Genomic DNA, 18,194 nt, shown 5'->3' with positions numbered 1-18,194 from the left:
GTGACTATTTGGCCTTCTGGAAGTTGCAAATGAGAAAAAGTTAATTTTAGACTCTACCCTGCTTTGCCAAAAAAAAAAGTAAAAAAAAAAGGGAGACTAACAAAAATGTCCTTTTTTCAATACCCCTTTTCAAAAATGCCCCTTTGGCTGTCCATTTTTAAAAATACCCCTTTTTATGTACAAAATGACTAAATTATCCTTCTTTTAATAAAAAAATATCACAAATATATAAGGTAAACATGAGAATGTGCACATATCAAAATTACAAATTTGATTTTATAAAAACTTGTAAAACCTTTAAAATACCTTGTAAAATTTTCCCGCAAAAATTTTCCCGCAAAAATTTTTTTTTGCGGAAAAGTGATTCCGCAATTTTTTTAGCGTTAAATTTTTGGCGGAAAAAATTTACAAGGTATTTTAAAGGTTTTTTACAGGGTATTTATAAGGTTTTACAATGTATTTTAAAAGGTTTTACAACGTATTTATAAGATATTATAAGATTTTACAAGCTATTTTATAAGGTTTTACAAGTTATAAGGTTTTACAAGTTTTTTATAAGGTTTTACAAGTTATAAATACCTTATAAAACCTAAACCTTATAAGTACCTTGTAAAACCTTTTAAAATACATTGTAAAACCTTACAAAACACTTGTAAATACTCTGTAAAAACCTTTAAAATACCTTGTAAATTTTTACCGCCAAAAATTTTCCCGCCAAAAAAATTTCGCCAAAAAAATTGCGGAATCACTTTTCCCGCAAAAAAAAATTTTTGGCGGGAAAAATTTTTACGGGAAAATTTTACAAGGTATTTTAAAGGTTTTTACAAGTGTTTTGGCGGGAAAATTGCAGGATCACTTTTCCCGCCAAAAAATATTTTGTATTTTGTGGACCTAATTTTGTTTCAAATAAGGGTAAAATGGTCATTAAAAATTAAAAGAGGGCAAACTTAAAAATGGACTCTTTTTTTTTTTTCGTCTAAATGATTCATTGATGGGATACATTTGAGTTATACATCACGGCAAAGACATAGATCTTTCCGAAAACAAAGCCGGCGGGTACAAATAAACCCCCAGAGACTAAAGGTCCCAAAGGACAGACATAAAAGAGAGAAAAAACCTTAAAGAAAAGGGACAATGGCATAAAACAAAAGCTCAAAAGCAATTCACAACTGAAACTCTACACCAAAAGCACCCGACGAACAATTCCATAGAACAGCTTTGGCGCTGGAGAGAAGATACAAACAGGAGCTTCGAAGAGGACCCATCATTAGATTGCCTTCAACAGAGAAAGCCCGAGAAGGGTACAAACCTGAACTCACACAACCACAACTCCAGCAGAACCGAACACAGATGAACAAGAGACTTAGAGCACAGAACCTAACCATCACTACCACTCCAAAAACCAGAGAGCACAAGAAGGCGAAGGGACAAAGAGAAACCTTGAAATCCGAAGGGGAAAACTTCAAAGAGGATCACCATTACTTACACGCGGACATTCGTAGACCCAGCCAGAGCCACCTACAGGCTAAGAACTGGTTACGCCACGCAAGAGAAGGAATGAAGACCGAGCCACCTGCATCGTCTAAAACTCATACCAAAAAGGAAAAGAGCTAGTAGGTGCCTTTGCAGAAGACTACCATCCGAAGGAAGAACCCACAAAACGAAACCTTCACCATCTCACACCACTAGAATCCAGAAGGGAGGATAACAGCGAGGCAGAGATAAAAGCTAATAATGCCAACCCTAATCTTGAATCTAAGGCTTCACTCCTCAACCAAATTAAAACACAACCAAACCTAGAAGATACACACGTCCAACCAACAGAGCAATTAACCAAAGGCAAAAACACAACCTGAAGATAAATGACGGAGGCCGTTGCCACAGATGCAGCCGGAGCACGCAACATACCATCACCAACTCCCAATCCAACGAGAACAGAGCCAATGAAAACAGATCAGAGAATTTCCACCCAAACGGAGAATCTAAAACTCTACCCCCAAAACGGAAGAAAGCATCCGAGCAGCAACAAACCTTGACTGAGCCACATGAGAGCAAAACCAACGAAGAACACCATAGATCTGCAAATTAACTCCTCATATCCGACGCCAAGCCACCGAAATTGCCACTACTCAAAATTGAGCCACCACCGTCGATCGAAAAGGGGAAAGAAGAAAGACGACGCAGCTAGGTAAACACGAGACCATTGAAGAGCAACTAAGGAGACATTTTTAACAATTTCTCAAAAAAAAAATGCCTAGCCTTAATTACTAAATAATTCAATACTAAATTTAACTTAATTTATACATTAACAAAAGTTTTAAGAAAATAAAAATTGTAAACAAAATCTATGATTATTGGAATAATAAATATGTTGAATCTCAAAGGTAATTGTTAATACGCTAAGCGTTTTCTAAATTACATTAACTAAAGAATTTTTTATTTACTGAAAATAATTACCATAGGTTACGTAGAATGTTGACGTAGATTATAAAGATGAAAAAAAAATATCATTGTCATAAACATTAATTAGTTTTATTCCATCCATGATGGAACAGTGGTGGCGGATTTTGATTTCTTGTAAGATAAATTCCATCTTTTCTGGCAATCCAATGACGTGTATGACCACATCGACGAACGTTGCCCATTCGGTATCCTATAAATTCTGAATAATATCGCATGTATAAGCCGTGTTTCAAAAGACAAGTCCATCTTGTCCTTCTCCCTAACTTGTCTCCGAAGTTGATTACCTTTGTTTCATTGAATTGTAAATTTGGGAGACATTTAGATTGTTGTCTCTTGAATGACAATGGTACTGAAGAACCAAACTGGGACCAAGCTCGTTCGTAATTAGAATAGTGTTACTCGGACATGGGAACATGTCAAATGCTACATTCAATCCAAAACATGTCGCAACAACAAACATAAAAATTAGAAAACGATTCATTTTTGAGTAATATGAAACTCCAATTTGAATCTAATGACATCAATAGTGCAGTGTATATAGTTATTTGTGTGGTTAGTATTTTCTTATGGCCTTAATTATGATTTGTTAAATTGAAACACAAACATGATAGTGTCAAAAAGTATGGTTGACCAATAAAATATAACCAAATGAATTCAACCTTACAAATTTTATGTGATCCACAAACACCTTAACAAAAACCAAAAAGTTTAAGCTACAACAAAAATCTTGCAAGTGTTATATCATATATGTTAAACATATGCCCATTGGGTGCCAAAAAAAAAAAAATGGATGCTCATTATATGACTCATGAGTAGATTATAGAATGTTCTAGATTACTTGCTATCTAACTTAAACCCTACTACTAGAATTTAACCCGCGGTATACCGCAGGGCTATATTTTTTTTAAAAAATATAATGTTAATTTTTAAAAGATTAACTGAAGATATATCATATTAATTTGTATTTTTAAATGTAGATATCTATCTATCAATTTTTGTAGTATAGATACGAAAACATACATTTTTTTTAAGTAACGATGTATGGTGGATTTTAAAATTTTGAATATTTTACTCTGCAGTATATCGTGGGTCGGTTTTTTTATAAATAAAAATTTTAAATTTAAGTTGGATTTGTTTTGTTAATATTGTTTCTTTTGTTTTGTGTTTAAGATTGTATAATTGTATTTTGATTGTTAATTTTAGGATTTCATCCGTGATATACCATTATTTATTAATATCGACCCAAACCCGTCATCCCATATAAACCCGTCTATATTATCTCGTTAGCTAAATTATTAGTATTATAAAATCCAAGAAAATAAATTATTATTGTTATAAAATCTAATAATTTTATGATCTCACCCGTAGTATACCGTTCTTTGAACGATTTTAAATTTATACTACTAATATATATTTTAAATTTATCATATAAAGTATATGATTTCAAGTTTTTGTGTTTTTTATTTATTTAAATAAAGCAACGACTTAAATGATGATAGATATAGTTCTTTTTCCTGTATGTGTATTTGATTTTTCTATGTGAATATTTTGATTATTATAAATTAGTATTTTTATTGCTATGTAAAATGTTAATATAAATATTTGCTATAAATGTTTTTGAAGATATATGGAAAGATTGTGTAGAGATTTTTAGAAACAAATTAGGCAAGATATTGTTTGGTTAATATCTTTTATTTAAATTTTGTAAAAGTAATAGTAAATGCCAATGGCATTCTTTGTAAATACTCCCAACCCCAGAATTTATTTGCTAAAAGTGTTCCAAAAATGTATATATAGATAGTTCATCAATACTATAGTTTTAGAGACTTACATATTCATCTACGGTATGCTTTGTATATTGCTTCCATGGGTGGAGGATCTTGACCTGGATGTGCCACTTTGTTTTGAAATGTCGTTGTGGTATATGAATCCAACAACCATTTTTTGCTTTTTTGTCTTTTGTGAGCAATTTTTTTGGAGTAACTTTAGGTTATTTAGAATGATAAAAATGAAATGCTCTATATATAATAAAAAAAGGTCGGCTTATGCATTGTTATTTTTTTTTAAGTTAGAAAAGAATACATCAATATTTAGTTTATGTTTAGGAATATGCTCTCATAAATTCAAATATCTCAATTTAATCTTCAATTTAATGTATAAAAAATTTTAAATCAGCATTCCGTAATTTTGTTATTTGATAGGATTATATTCCATATTTTGTAGTTATGTTTAAATTGTATTTGCTAAAATATCGAAAGATTGCAATCTTACCAAATATATTCCTATAACTATGAATTTTTTTTTCCCGGAAATTTAGTTTAGTATTAAAATCATATTAGAAATATAGAATATGGATTTTGTTATGTATTTTGTTATTTAATTTTAAATCATGATGGGAACAATTTTAATTCATATGTTTTCCAAAATAATTTAACTTAACTCATATTTCTAGGTGATCTGGAAATATATTAGTTAGATTAAATTAGTTAGACAATAGTTAGTAAAAAGTATATTCTAGATTAGTAGGAATCTAGAATCATAACATATATAACAAAAAGATTTGAAAATATATTTTAAAGGATTTTTAGGAAACTGAATTACAGATTATATCCATGCGTGATTAAGCTAAACAAAATTTTAAATTATAAGAAACATAATATAACAAACGAAATCAATAATTGATGATAAAAGATTTTAAGGAAACTGAAAATATTTTCAAAGATTACGAATTGAAGTAATACACCAATTCGAATAATACCTTTTGTTTAGATATAATTCGAATAATATACCTTTTGCTTAACTCTATACGTGAATAATAACTTTTTTTATATAAATTCGAATTATATAACATTTTCAATGATATATCATTTTCAATTTTCAATAACATTTTCAATTTTCAATAATATTTTCAATAACATTTTCGAATAATGGATTAGTATATAACATTTTCAATAACATTTTCTAACTATATGATTACTATAATTAAAAATAATATTTTCTTTATAAATTCGAATTATATAAAAAAAATTCAATGATATATCATTTTCAATAACATTTTCGAATAATGGATTAGTATATAACATTTTTGAATAATTTATTAATAACTTAGGACGTTAATATATGATTACTATAACTCAAAATAACATTTTCTTTATAAATTCGAATTACATATAACAAAATCTTTTAATATCTTTAAACCCGTTTGACCCGTTGACCCGTTAATATATATTAGTGACATGAAATAAAATGATTATGATTAGAATTATCTAATGGCATATATTGTAATTTCTTACAAAATCAACGTTATGATCCTTAGAATGTACTTCCCAAATATTAGTATAGGATTATATCTCTATATGTATCTTATATCTTATGGAATACATCAATAACAGAGAAAATAATTCTCGAAGCCTCTTTATTCATAACTCGTTATCTCTACAATAATTATTTGAGAAGTAGAAACGCACCATATTGAAAGTTAGGGCATTGGAGGCCTGTGGTTAAAAGTTAGAATGATTTGTCCTAAACACCCTTAATGAATTGTTCTTCTCGAAATTTCTTCTTCTTCGTAATTAGGGGTATATAAGTCTAATCGTGTGTTGATCTCTATAGTAATGTCTCAAACACCCTCAATTTCGAAAATTTTTGTTCTTAATTGTTAAGGGTATATAAGTCTAAACGTGTTTTGAGATGATTAGTCTTAATCACCCTTAAATTTTTTTATTTTATAGTGTAATCGTTAGGGATACGGATGTCATAATGTCTCGACTTTAATGATTATGGAATCTTAGCTTAAATTTATTTGTTAATTTTTTGGATAATTCTATATCTTAGTAGTTAATATTCGTTTTTGTTAGTTTTCTGATTTTGTTTCTAATTAAAAAGTTAAATTTCTTAAGATAATAATTGATGTTTGCCCTAATCTTAAAGCTATATATATTGTTGATCGGCCAGAGAATTAGGTATTATTTTTTCTGTGCCCATTAGATAGTTTTCACCATTATGGTTTTTTTATACAGCTACGATTTTGATAAATCGAGTTGTTTGTCATGCATATATTGTTTTCATGGACCTTTAGAGGTCGTGTGCATATTCTTTGCTGTTTGTTTTATTTTTTACATTAGTTTGTTAATTTATTGTTTTGCTGATTTGATTCTTTTGGTATGTGTTTCAGTTTTGTAGAGCGTGGGAGGTTCTATCGACAAAGCTTTTGGACGAAAGTGGTGTTGATGATAACAGAACGAGGTTTGGAAAGGTATTTTTACATCTATTTACCTATTTAAATGTTTGTGTTTCTTTCTGTTATGTACAGTGTTTGGATTATGATCACGCGTGGATCGTTAATAATTTATGATCAATTGTGCTGACTGAGAGAAACTAAGATTTTTTTTTTTGGTTCTCACCGTTTTTCTAAGTTCGCTTTGAGAATTTATTATATATTTATTTTGTATGAGTAATTTTATTGAAAAAATGATGTTTAGGGATAGTGTACACGTACTCGACGGGGGTAAATTACACCTAAGCTTAGATGTCTTCAAAAGGCCATCACTCACAACAACATCCTCTTCACCTCAATGGGTTCACGTAAGTGGATTCAAAATAATTTCTCTATATAATATATCAAGTTAAGTGAATGAACATATATAATGTAATGTTGTTGAAAATTGTGGTTGCAAGATATGTTGTGTTCGGGACTAAGAAGCATGGGAACGGGAAGATTGATGAGCTAGAGAGGCATATTGAGTCTTTGATATGGGAAACTGTTAAGGAAAGAGAAAGGGAATGTGTGGGATTAGATGACTACGAGAAGGTAATCTCTAATCTAACTATATATATTTGTATTTTATTATGAATTATTTATATGATTTTCTTTTTGTTTTTTTGAAACTAACATTAATTAATTTACTTTCTAAAATATACTGGGTCTCTTTTGAAGCTCGAGAAAAACAGAGTTCTCTAAAACGAGATCGGTCGAGATTGCATAGGTATGTCTATCGTGATGAAATTGTTAAATAGATATTGGGCTTTTAAGTAATTCAATCGCTTTAAAAAATTTTTGTAATCGTGAGAGAAAACTTTAGGGTTTGATTGTTTCAATTTTGATTTAGAATACGGAATTTTCGTTTTCTTTTTTTTTTTTAAATAGTAAGGTAAATTCTAAATATATTACGAATATTTTTATCAAGAAAATTTCTAATTTTTAAAAATTAAAATTTAAGAAATAATTATGACGGTTTGCCCTAGATATTAAGGTATAAATATAGAGCTTCGGCCACACCATTAAAACTCATATTCGTTAACCTAAACATATAGTTTTGATAATATATATATTTTGTATTGTTTTGGTTCTAATGAATCGAATTTACTATGGAATGATTATGATTGTTTTCTTCATGTTGAGATGACACTGATTTCATGATTTAATTTTTTATAGATTCTGATTTCTTCAAATTGAAATATTAATTATTTTTACGTTTGTTTGCAGGTTGGATGTGTGGAAAGAACACATCGATGTTGAAAACGTTGGAATGCAAGCTAACACAGCCAAGATATTGGTCATGCAAAGATCTCTTATGATTCTGTGACTAAGAATTTAAGTGTGACTTGGGCTTATGAGCTAACAACCTCTGATCCTAAGGAGAGTTCAAGCCTTTCTTACATCATCGACCTCGCAAACCATCAGAAGTAATGTTCGGGTTTATAGCTGCTGCTGGAACAAACACAGAGGAACATAGACTTTTATCATGGGAGCTCAGTTCAACTTTGGATATCGAGAAAGCCGATAGCAAGATAGGATTGGTAGTTGGCATTTCGGTTTCCGGGTTTGTTTTACTGATAGTTTTGGTCCACACGATCGTGGTGGTTTGGTCACGGAAGCAAAGAAAAAAGAAAGACAGAGATATAACAAACATGATATCGATAAACGAAGATCTTGAAAGGGAAGCAGGACCAAGAAAGTTTTCTTATAAAGATCTTGTGTGAGCAACCAACAGATTCTCAAGCCATAGAGAGCTAGGTGAAGGAGGATTTGGAGCGGTTTATGAAGGAAATTTGATTGAAATCAATACAATGGTTGCGGTGAAGAAATTATCCGGTGATTCAAGGCAGAGAAAGAAAGAGTTTTAAATGAAGTTAAGATCATCAGCAAACTGAGACATCGAAACATGGTGCAACTCATTGGTTGGTGTAATGAAAAAAACGAGTTCTTGCTGATATATGAGTTAGTGCTAAATGGTAGCTTGAACTCCCACCTCTTTGGCAAAAGACCCCATTTACTTTCTTGGGACATAAGGTACAAGATAGCTCTTGGTTTAGCCTCTGCTCTGCTTTATCTTCATGAAGAATGGGATCAATGTGTACTGCACAGAGACATCAAAGCAAGCAATATAATGCTTGACAGTGATTTCAATGTAAAGTTAGGTGATTTCGGTTTGGCTCGGGTTATGAACCATGAACATGGTTCCCATACAACAGGATTGGCTGGAACTTTTGGGTACATGGCACATGAATATGTAACGAAAGGAAGTGCGAGTAAAGAGTCTGATATATATAGCTTTGGAATTGTTTTACTAGAGATTGTCACAGGGAGAAAATCGCTGGAACGAACGCAAGAAGATAACAGTGATTCAGAGAGTAATGAGAAGAGTCTTGTGGAGAAAGTTTGGAAACTTTATGGAAAACAAGAAGTGATGACTTCGTCTGTTGATGAGAAATAGGGTAATGAATTCGATAATAAAGAAGCTGAGTGTCTTCTGGTTTTAGGGTTGTGGTGTGCTCATCCTGATAAAAAAGCTCGAGACCTTCGATAAAACAAGCGATACAAGTCTTGAATTTTGAGTTACCATTACCTGATCTTCCATTTAAGAGGGATGTTGCTATGTATTACATCTCAATAACTACGACTTCTTCTTCTTCTCCCTAGGTTAACTCAAATGGAGTTTCGGTATGTATTACATCTCAACTCTGCTCTGTTTTTTTTTTCATCTTAAAGTATTATTGGTCATGCTCTTGGAAAATGATTATTCTTTGCATAATCATACTTAATATCATTTGTACATTGTTATTAATACTACTTTGTAAGTATTAGAGATGAGAATATTTTAAACATTCCAGTGTTTTCCTTCTTTTAAGTTTTATATATATATATAGAGATAGGTAATACTCGATCTTTTATGAACCGGTGGATAGGTAATATTCGATCTTTTATATATAATTTGTTTTCATTATGGATTTATAATTTAGATTAAGGTTCCAATGTTTCCACGTTTTAGAGTTTGTAAACGTGGTATTTCTCTTTTTTTAGTCAAGCATAAATTCTCCAAAAATATTAGGGTTTGTTTGATCCTTTTTCTCTATGAGCGGCTATCCAAGACGAGTTCAAAGTTGAGATTGTAGAGGTATCATTGTTTTTTATTAGTGGTTGTGTTTTCATATTGGTGTATTTCTACTTTTACATTGATTTCTCTGGTTGTGAATGATCAGTTGATTAAGTTGTTTGATATTTGAGATTTTGGTTCTTTTTGTTTTGTTTTAAATAATTTGTGATTTCGTATATTTAAAATAATATTTTCATTTTGTCTTTCATATTTATGATTCTGTTACATCCAGGGATGGGTTCATACGAAAAATATAGATATTTTATTTAGGATATTTGCTTTCTTGAAACAAAAAGTTGAGTGAATTGTTTTTAGGTTACGCAATTTTTATTAGGTTTAAAATATTTTGAGATTGCTTTTGATCGTGCAATATACGGATTCGTTAGTGCCAGATTAATTTATTGAAAAGTTGTTCCTCCTTCTTTTTCTTTATTTTATCAATACCCTAAGAGATCTAATATCGTATGCATCAATTAAGTATCTTCTTTTACATTATCGGTGGATCCATTATTTTTTTATATTTATGGATAGTAAGAGATCTCACCGAACTTGATGCAGCTGCAACTACGTTACAACGGTGTACAAGAGTTACATGACCAGAAGGAATTTTGCAGATTGTGCCATCGTTGTTGAGGAGCTCTGGTGAGTTACTTGATCCATCTTCTTCTTTTTAATTTCTTTTAAAGATGTTTAGACTAACCCTAATTGGTATTGCTTGAAATGTTGTAGGTGGAAGACTCTAGAGGGTGATGCTCTGGATTTGAGCTATGTTCTTTTTTTTTTAATAAGAAGAGAAACATGAGGCGATGTTTCGAAATGGGCGCGAGCTAGAAAACGAGGTGCTAACGTCTGACATCATTTTATCTCTGTTTACTTATAACTCAAGGTGTTGTTAGTATATCTATATCTCTCTTTATTATGAAAAACCAACGTGAATCTCACTCTTTAGGTTGGGAAAGGCTTATCTAAAGATGAAAAGACTCAAAAATTAGCTCTTTAGCATTGGCTTGAAGTTATAAGTCCCCATATCTTTTTGTAACTTTTTATCAAAGACAAGCTAAGTACATGTGAAGAAACAAATCTATGTGTTTAGTAGCAAAACACAAGATCAAGAGTTATTAGTTCCTTTTGGTTTCGTTGATCTATTATAATCTAATGACCAGAGCCGGCTCTAACATTTTGAAGGCCACAAGCTTAGAAAAAAAGAGAGGCCTAATTTCTTCTCAAAAAAATTGTTAAAGCATTACTGCAAGTGTGGGACTCGAACCCTCAACCTTGCACTTCTTTCTGGCCAGCATTTAACCAGTTGAGCTATAAGAGAATTTTAGAAAAAGGAGGGCCGATATATTAATAACTACATCTGGGGCCACAAGCACATTAGTTCCTTTTGGTTTCGTTGATCTATTATAATCTAATGACCATCTAATATAATGACCCCTCTCTTGAAATTACAGATTGACCCACATCATCGTTATGGCCACAACTTGCACTTCTATTATGATGTCTGGTCAGCGAGCAAGAGCTCACATCCATTCTTTTACCGGTACGGACTTAGATCCAATATCCATCTTCAGATCCTCCTATCTTGAATGTGTTCTAAACTCTGTTTTCACTGATTTGAAACTAAATGTTGGATATAGGAGACGGCAAAGATGTAAATCTTGAGAAACACCCGAGAAGTGTTCTGCAAAAATAATGCATTAGATGCTTGGGACTGGTGAGCTTTTTATCTGATTTGACTCGACCATAATGATTAGCTATAACTCTTGAATACTCAATAACCTCTGTGTTTCTTTGAAACACGCAGATGGAGAGAGAAGCATATAAAATAATAGTCGCAGATGGAGAGAGAAGCATATAAAATAATAGTGGAAGATGGGAGACTAATTTATATATAGGGCGTGACTCTGATTAACTCAACAGAGGAAGCCAAGTCGATTTTTGTACTTAGTAAAATAAACAATTTGAATAAAAGACAACGGCAGAAGCTCGAGACGAGTCGTTTCAGCCGTCACCAGAGACTAATGAAAGTCATGCTGAAGTGAAAGAAACACACTACATAAGATATATATATATTTCAAATTATTTAATTTTTAAAAGAATAATTAAAGCTGCCATTTATCTCTATCGTGATTGAAAATATTTAAAACTTTAACAAATCTTTATGAAAAGAAAATAATATAAGTTGACTTTCCGAAAATTTGATATGTCAAAAAGGTAATCTTATTACTTTGTGTTCAAGGCAACAATATATATAAGTATTAATTTTTTGGATTTTCCGGTTTACTTGAGAGTCACATTTCTGATATCACTTTTGCTTTGTCTTTGTGTTATCATCAACCGGAATCAGCCATGGTGAATTATATAGTGAAGCAATACAATGTTGCAATGGAAGGAGATACGACATTGGTCGCAGTTGAGAGCATTGGTATACGGAATAGAAAATGAGTCAAGATCATTAGTGATTCAAAATTGGTCAATTAAATTCCGATATATAATGGTTGGTCCATCATGTATATTTTATTTTAAAATTAATATTAAAATTATTTGATAACTGTTGACAAAAAAACTACAATATAGTTAAGTTACTTTAGAAAAAAACCTTCATCCTGCAGAAGATACAAAATTTTATTATTAATTTCTAACTGAAATTGAAAACCTGGTCCAACCGGTTTAACTTGATCAACATGATAACAAAACAAGAGGAGCAAAGTTGATGGTTTTCTGAAGTCTGATGAAAGAGATCTTGATAAACGTAGAAATCATTTGCTGATTGATGAGTTTGGCTATAACCATGATAACAAAAAAATGGAGCAAAAGTGACGGTTTTCTACAGTGTAATGAAAGAGCTCTTAAAAAACGTAAAAATTATTTTCTCATTTATGAGTTTAGCCATAACAATGATAACAGTATAACATAGACAAAATTGACGGCTTTCTGTAGTCCGATGAAAGAGATCTTGATTAACATATAAATTATTTGAGGATTGATGAGTTTGGCTATAACAATGTTAACGAAAAGAATGAGCAAGATTGATGGTTTTGATGCAGGCTCACGAAAAAGCTCTTGATAAACGTAGAAATCTTTTGTTGATGATGAGTTTAGCTATAACCATAATAACAAAAAAGAAAGAGCAACATTGACAGCTTTTGGTAGTCTTATGAAAGAGATCTTGATAAACGTAGAAATTATTTGCCGATGGAAGAGTTTTTCTATAAATATTATAACCGAAAAATGGGTAAAATTGTAGGTTTTCTTCAACTTCATGAAAAAACTATCGATAAACGTAGAAATCATTTGCTAATGATAAATTTGGCTATTACCATGATAACAAAAAAAGAGAGCAAAGTTGACTGTTTTCTGCAGTCTTATGAAAGAGCTCTCGATAAACGTAAAACTCATTCGCTAATTGAAGAGTTTTACAATAACCATTATAACGAAAAATGAACAAAATTGAAGGTTTTCTGCAGCCTGATGAAAGACCTCTTGATTAACTTAGAAATTATTTGCTTATTGATGAGTTTGGCTATAGTCATGATAACAAAAAAATAGGAGCAAAATTGACATTTTTCTACTGTCTAATGAAAGAGCTCTTGATAAACGTAGAAATCAATTGTTGATTCATGAGTTTGGTTATAACAATGATAACAGTAAAAGAGAGCAAAATAGACAGTTTTCTACAGCCTGATGAAAGAGGTCATGATAAATGTAGAAATCATATACCAATTGATGAGTTGGCTATAACCTTAATTACAAAAAAAAAAGAGCAAAATTGATGGTTTTCTGCAGGCTCGTGAAAAAGCTCTTGATAAACATAGAATCATTTGCTGATGATGAGTTTGGCTATAACCAGGATAGAAACAAAAGAGCAAAAATTTTCGGTTTTTTACTGTTTAGTGAAAAAGCTCTTGCTAAACATAAAAATTATTTGCTGATTGTTGAGTTATAACAATGATAACGAAAAAAAAGAAAAATAGACAGTTTTTCTGCAGCCTAATGAAAGAGCTCTTGATAAATGTAGAAATCATTTGCTGATTAATTTGTTTCGATATAACAATAATAACAAAAAAAATGAGCAAAATTGACGGTTTTGGTAGCCTGATGAAGGTGTTTCCTGATAAACGTAGAAATCATTTGTTGATTGATGAGTTTGGCTATAACCATGATAATTATAAAAAGAGGAGCAAAATCGACGGTTTTCTGCAACCTAATAAATCGCTCTTGGTAAATGTAAAAATTATTTATTGATTTATTAGTTTGGATATAACAAAACTAAAGAGCAAAAATTGACAGTTTTATGCGAGCTCATGAAAAAACTCTTGATAAACGTAGAAATCATTTATTGATGATGATTTTGGCTATATCCATGATTTAAAAAAAAAAGGCAAAATTAACGGCTTTTCGCAGTCTGATGAAAGAGATCTTTGATAATCGTAAAAATCATTTGATGATTGAAGAGTTTAGCTATAACCATTTTAACAAAAGAAAAAAGAGCAAAGTTGACGATATTTGACAGTCTGATGAAAGAGCTCTCGATAAACATAAAAATTATTGGCTGATTGAAGAGTTTTACAATAACCATTATAAATGTAAATTAGCAAACTCAAAAGTTTTCTTCAGCCTAACAAAAGAGCTATTGATTAACTTAGAAGTTTGCCGTTTGATGCTTTGGCTATAGCCATAAAAAAAAAAATTGGAGCAAAATTGACGGTTTTCTACTGTCTAATGTAAGAGGTTTTGGTAAACGTATAAATTATTTGCTGATTGATGAGTTTGGTTATAACAATGATAACAATAAAAGAGAGCAAAATAGACAGTTTTCTACAGCCTTATGAAAGAGTTAATGATAAATTTAGAAATCATTTGCCGATTGATGAGTTTGACTATAATAATGATAACAAAATAAGAGAACAAAATTGACGGTTTCTTTCAGCCTCATGTAGAAATGTTGATAAGCATAAAAATTATTTTCCGATATATGTGTTTGGCTACAATCATGATTAAAAAGAACAAGATGAGCAAAATTGACGGTTTTCTTCAGCTTCATGAAAAAGCTCTTGATAAACGTAGAAATTGTTTGTTGATTGATGTGTTTAGCTATAACATTGATAACCAAAAAAAACAAGAGAAAAATAACGATTTCTTATGTCCTGATGAAAGAGCTTTCAATAAATGTAGAAATAATTTGCTGATTGATGACTTTTGCTATAACCATGATAACAAAAAAAAGATAGCAAAATAGACGTTTTTTCAACGTAATGAAAGAGCTCTTGGTAAACATAATAATTATTTGTTCATTGATGAGTTTGGCTATAACCATAATAAAAAAAAAAACAAGAGAGACAAAATTGACGACTTTCTATAGTCGATGAAAGAGATCTTGATAAACGTAGATATCATTTGTTGATTGATGAGTTTGGTTACAACAATGATAAAGGAAAAAATGAGCAAAAGTGACAGTTTTCTCCAGGTTCATGAAAAAGCTTTTGATAAATGTATAAATCTTTTGCAGATGATGAGTTTGGCTATTACCATGATAACAAAAAAAAATAGACAGTTTTCTGTAGTCTAATGAAAGAGCTCTTGATAAACGTATAAATCGTTTGCAGATTAATGAGTTTTGTTATAACCATTATAACGAAAAAATGGGCACAATTGATGGTTTCTGCAATCCGATGAAAGAGATCTTAATAATCGTAGAAATATTTGTTGATTGATGAGTTTGGCTATAACCATGATAATAAAAAAGGAGCAAAAGTGACGGCTTTTTGCAACGTAATGAAAGAGGTCTTGATAAACGTTAAAATTATTTGCTCATTAATGAGTTTGGCTATAACCATGATTACAAACAAGAGAAATAAAATTGACAGCTTTCTGCAGTCCGATTAATGATATCTTGATTAACGTATAAATCATATGTTGAATGATGAGTTTGGCTATAAAAATAATAGCGTAAAAAGAGCAAAATTGACAGTTTTCTGCAAGCTCATGAAAAGCTCTTAATAAACGTAGAAATTATTTATTGATGATGAGTTTGGCTATATCTATGATAACAAAAAATGAAAAAACAAAATTGACGGCTTTCCGCAGTGTGATGAAAGAGATCTTTGATAAAAGTAGAAATCATTTGATGATTTAAGAGTTTAGCTATAACCAGTCTAACAAAAAAGAGCAAAGTTGACGATTTTTGGCAGTCTGATGAAAGGTATTTCGATAAACGTAAACATTATTGGCCGATTGAAGAGTTTTACAAAAACCATAATAACGGTAAATTAGCGAACTTGAAAGTTTTCTGTAGCCTAATGAAAGAGCTTTCAATAAATGTAAAAATAATTTGCTGATTGATGACTTTGGCTATAACCATGATAACAAAAAAAAAGGGAGCGAAATTGACGTTTTTTGTAACGTAATGAAAGAGCTCTTGGTAAATATAAAAATGATTTGTTCATTGATGATTTTGGCTATAACCATAATAAAAAAACAAGAGAGACAAATCGACGACTTTCTGTAGTCCGATGAATGACATCTTGATAAACCTAGATATCATTTGTTGATTGATGGGTTTGGTTACAACAATGATAAAGAAAAAATGAGCAAAAGTGACAGTTTTCTGCAGATTCATGAAAAAGCTTTTGATAAACGTATAAATCTTTTGCAGATGATGAGTTTGGCTATTACCATGATAACAAAAAAAAAAAAGAAAAAATTGACGGTTTTTTGCAGTCTAATGAAAGAGCTTTTGGTAAACGTAAAAATAATTTGCTGAGTAAAAAGTTTTAGTATGACTTTTATAACGAAAAATGATCAAAATTGAAGATTTTTTGCAGCCTGATGTTAAAGTTATTGATTCGCAGAGAAATCATTTGCTAATTGATGAGTTTGTGGCAATAGCCATGATAACAAAAAAAAAAAAATTGACGGTTTTCTGCTGGCTATAACAATTGTAACAATAAAAAGGAACAAAATAGATACTTTTCTATAATTTGTTGATTTATGTGTTTGGCTATAACCATGATAACAAAAAAATGAGCAAAATTTACGGTTTTTTGCAGCCAAAAAAATGAGCAAAATTTACGGTTTTTTGCAGCCAAAAAAATGAGCAAAAAAATGAGCATAATCACTTTCTGATTTATGATTTTGGCTATAACTATAATTAGAAAAAAAAAAACAAAAGGAGCAAAGTTGATGGTTTTCTGAAGTCTGATGAAAGAGTTCTTGATAAGCGTATAAATCATCTACTGAATATGAGTTTGGCTATAACAAAGATAACAAAAAACATGAGTAAAATAACGATTTTCTGGAGTCTAATGAAAGAGCTTTTGATAAATGTAGAAATCATTTATTGATTGATGAGTTTTTGATAATTATGTTGAATCCGGATCTCAGTATTACCAATGAGATGCTTTGTTGGTAATTACTTTTTTATTTTTTTTGTCGTCCACAATCAGAACTCTAAAATTTTCGACGGAACGTTAACTGATTCTGATGTTATAAACCGGGTGTCAGGAATCCTGAAAGCGACGAAGTACCTATCGTCACATGCAAAGAGAATGCTATAAAATGATGACGTTCGTTGTTTTCTTATTGTCTTGAAATTATTGTTTTTTGTTTTTTTTTTATGATTGGCATCTTATTTTCTTACCATTTATAATATTCTTTTATCTCTCATGATTTTACCGTTTATGCACGATAACTTACACTATTTGTATATATTATTATTATGGTGTTGATAATAGAGTGATATATTTTTACCTTTAAATTTCGTTAGTATATATTTCAGTTTAACTGTTGAGATTTAGTTTCTTTTTTCTAAACTTAATTTATTAATCTTATGGATAAATTCTATATCGTTTAATCAATATTCGTTTTTGTTAATTTTCTGATTTAGTTTTTAATATATATTTTCTATTTTTATATTCTTTCCAAATAATCGTTAGGTCTACATATACGCATTGTGCGTTTATACCTCATTGGATTGTTTAGCCGCGTAATCTTTTGATATGGGTTCTACAATGATACCTTTTACCTCTGATTCATGTGATGGTGGTTATTTTCATATTGCGTCTCTTAACCCTAACATGGGTGAGTGGTCTGTCTCGATGAAGATTTTGAATTGTTTGTCTGTTTCGCGTGGCTCGGGTAGAGAGCTCAATATGATTTTGGGTGACGAGCATGTTAGTTTTTTGATAACTTACCTTCTATACATGTTTTCGATATTAAATTGAATTGGTTTTGTCTTTAACGTTTTATTTGCAGTTCACCCAAATCCAAGCCGTTGTTCGTGATGAATTAATTGATAATTATCTTTCAAGATTGATAATCGATGAGTGGGTGAGCATTAAAAATTTTGATGTA

At 30.7% G+C, this 18,194-nt stretch overlaps 1 protein-coding gene and 2 pseudogenes across 1 annotated transcript; 2 read left to right on the top strand and 1 right to left on the bottom strand.

Moving 5' to 3' along the window:
* Nucleotides 1-2,522: 2,522 nt before the first annotated feature.
* LOC9324586 (S-protein homolog 14) lies at nt 2,523-2,944 on the bottom strand. Its single transcript, XM_021010057.1, is given in 2 exon segments — nt 2,523-2,771; nt 2,774-2,944. Coding segments are annotated over 2 exon segments (420 nt in total).
* A 4,047-nt stretch (nt 2,945-6,991) lies between these two features.
* LOC9324585 lies at nt 6,992-10,466 on the top strand (annotated as a pseudogene).
* LOC110224204 lies at nt 10,074-11,884 on the top strand (annotated as a pseudogene).
* Nucleotides 11,885-18,194: the final 6,310 nt, after the last annotated feature.

Source organism: Arabidopsis lyrata (assembly GCF_000004255.2).
Source record: "Arabidopsis lyrata subsp. lyrata unplaced genomic scaffold ARALYscaffold_2, whole genome shotgun sequence".
Classification (NCBI taxonomy): Eukaryota; Viridiplantae; Streptophyta; class Magnoliopsida; order Brassicales; family Brassicaceae; genus Arabidopsis; species Arabidopsis lyrata.
Note: the sequence above shows the minus strand (reverse complement) of the source record. Positions and strands in the feature narration are given on the sequence as shown.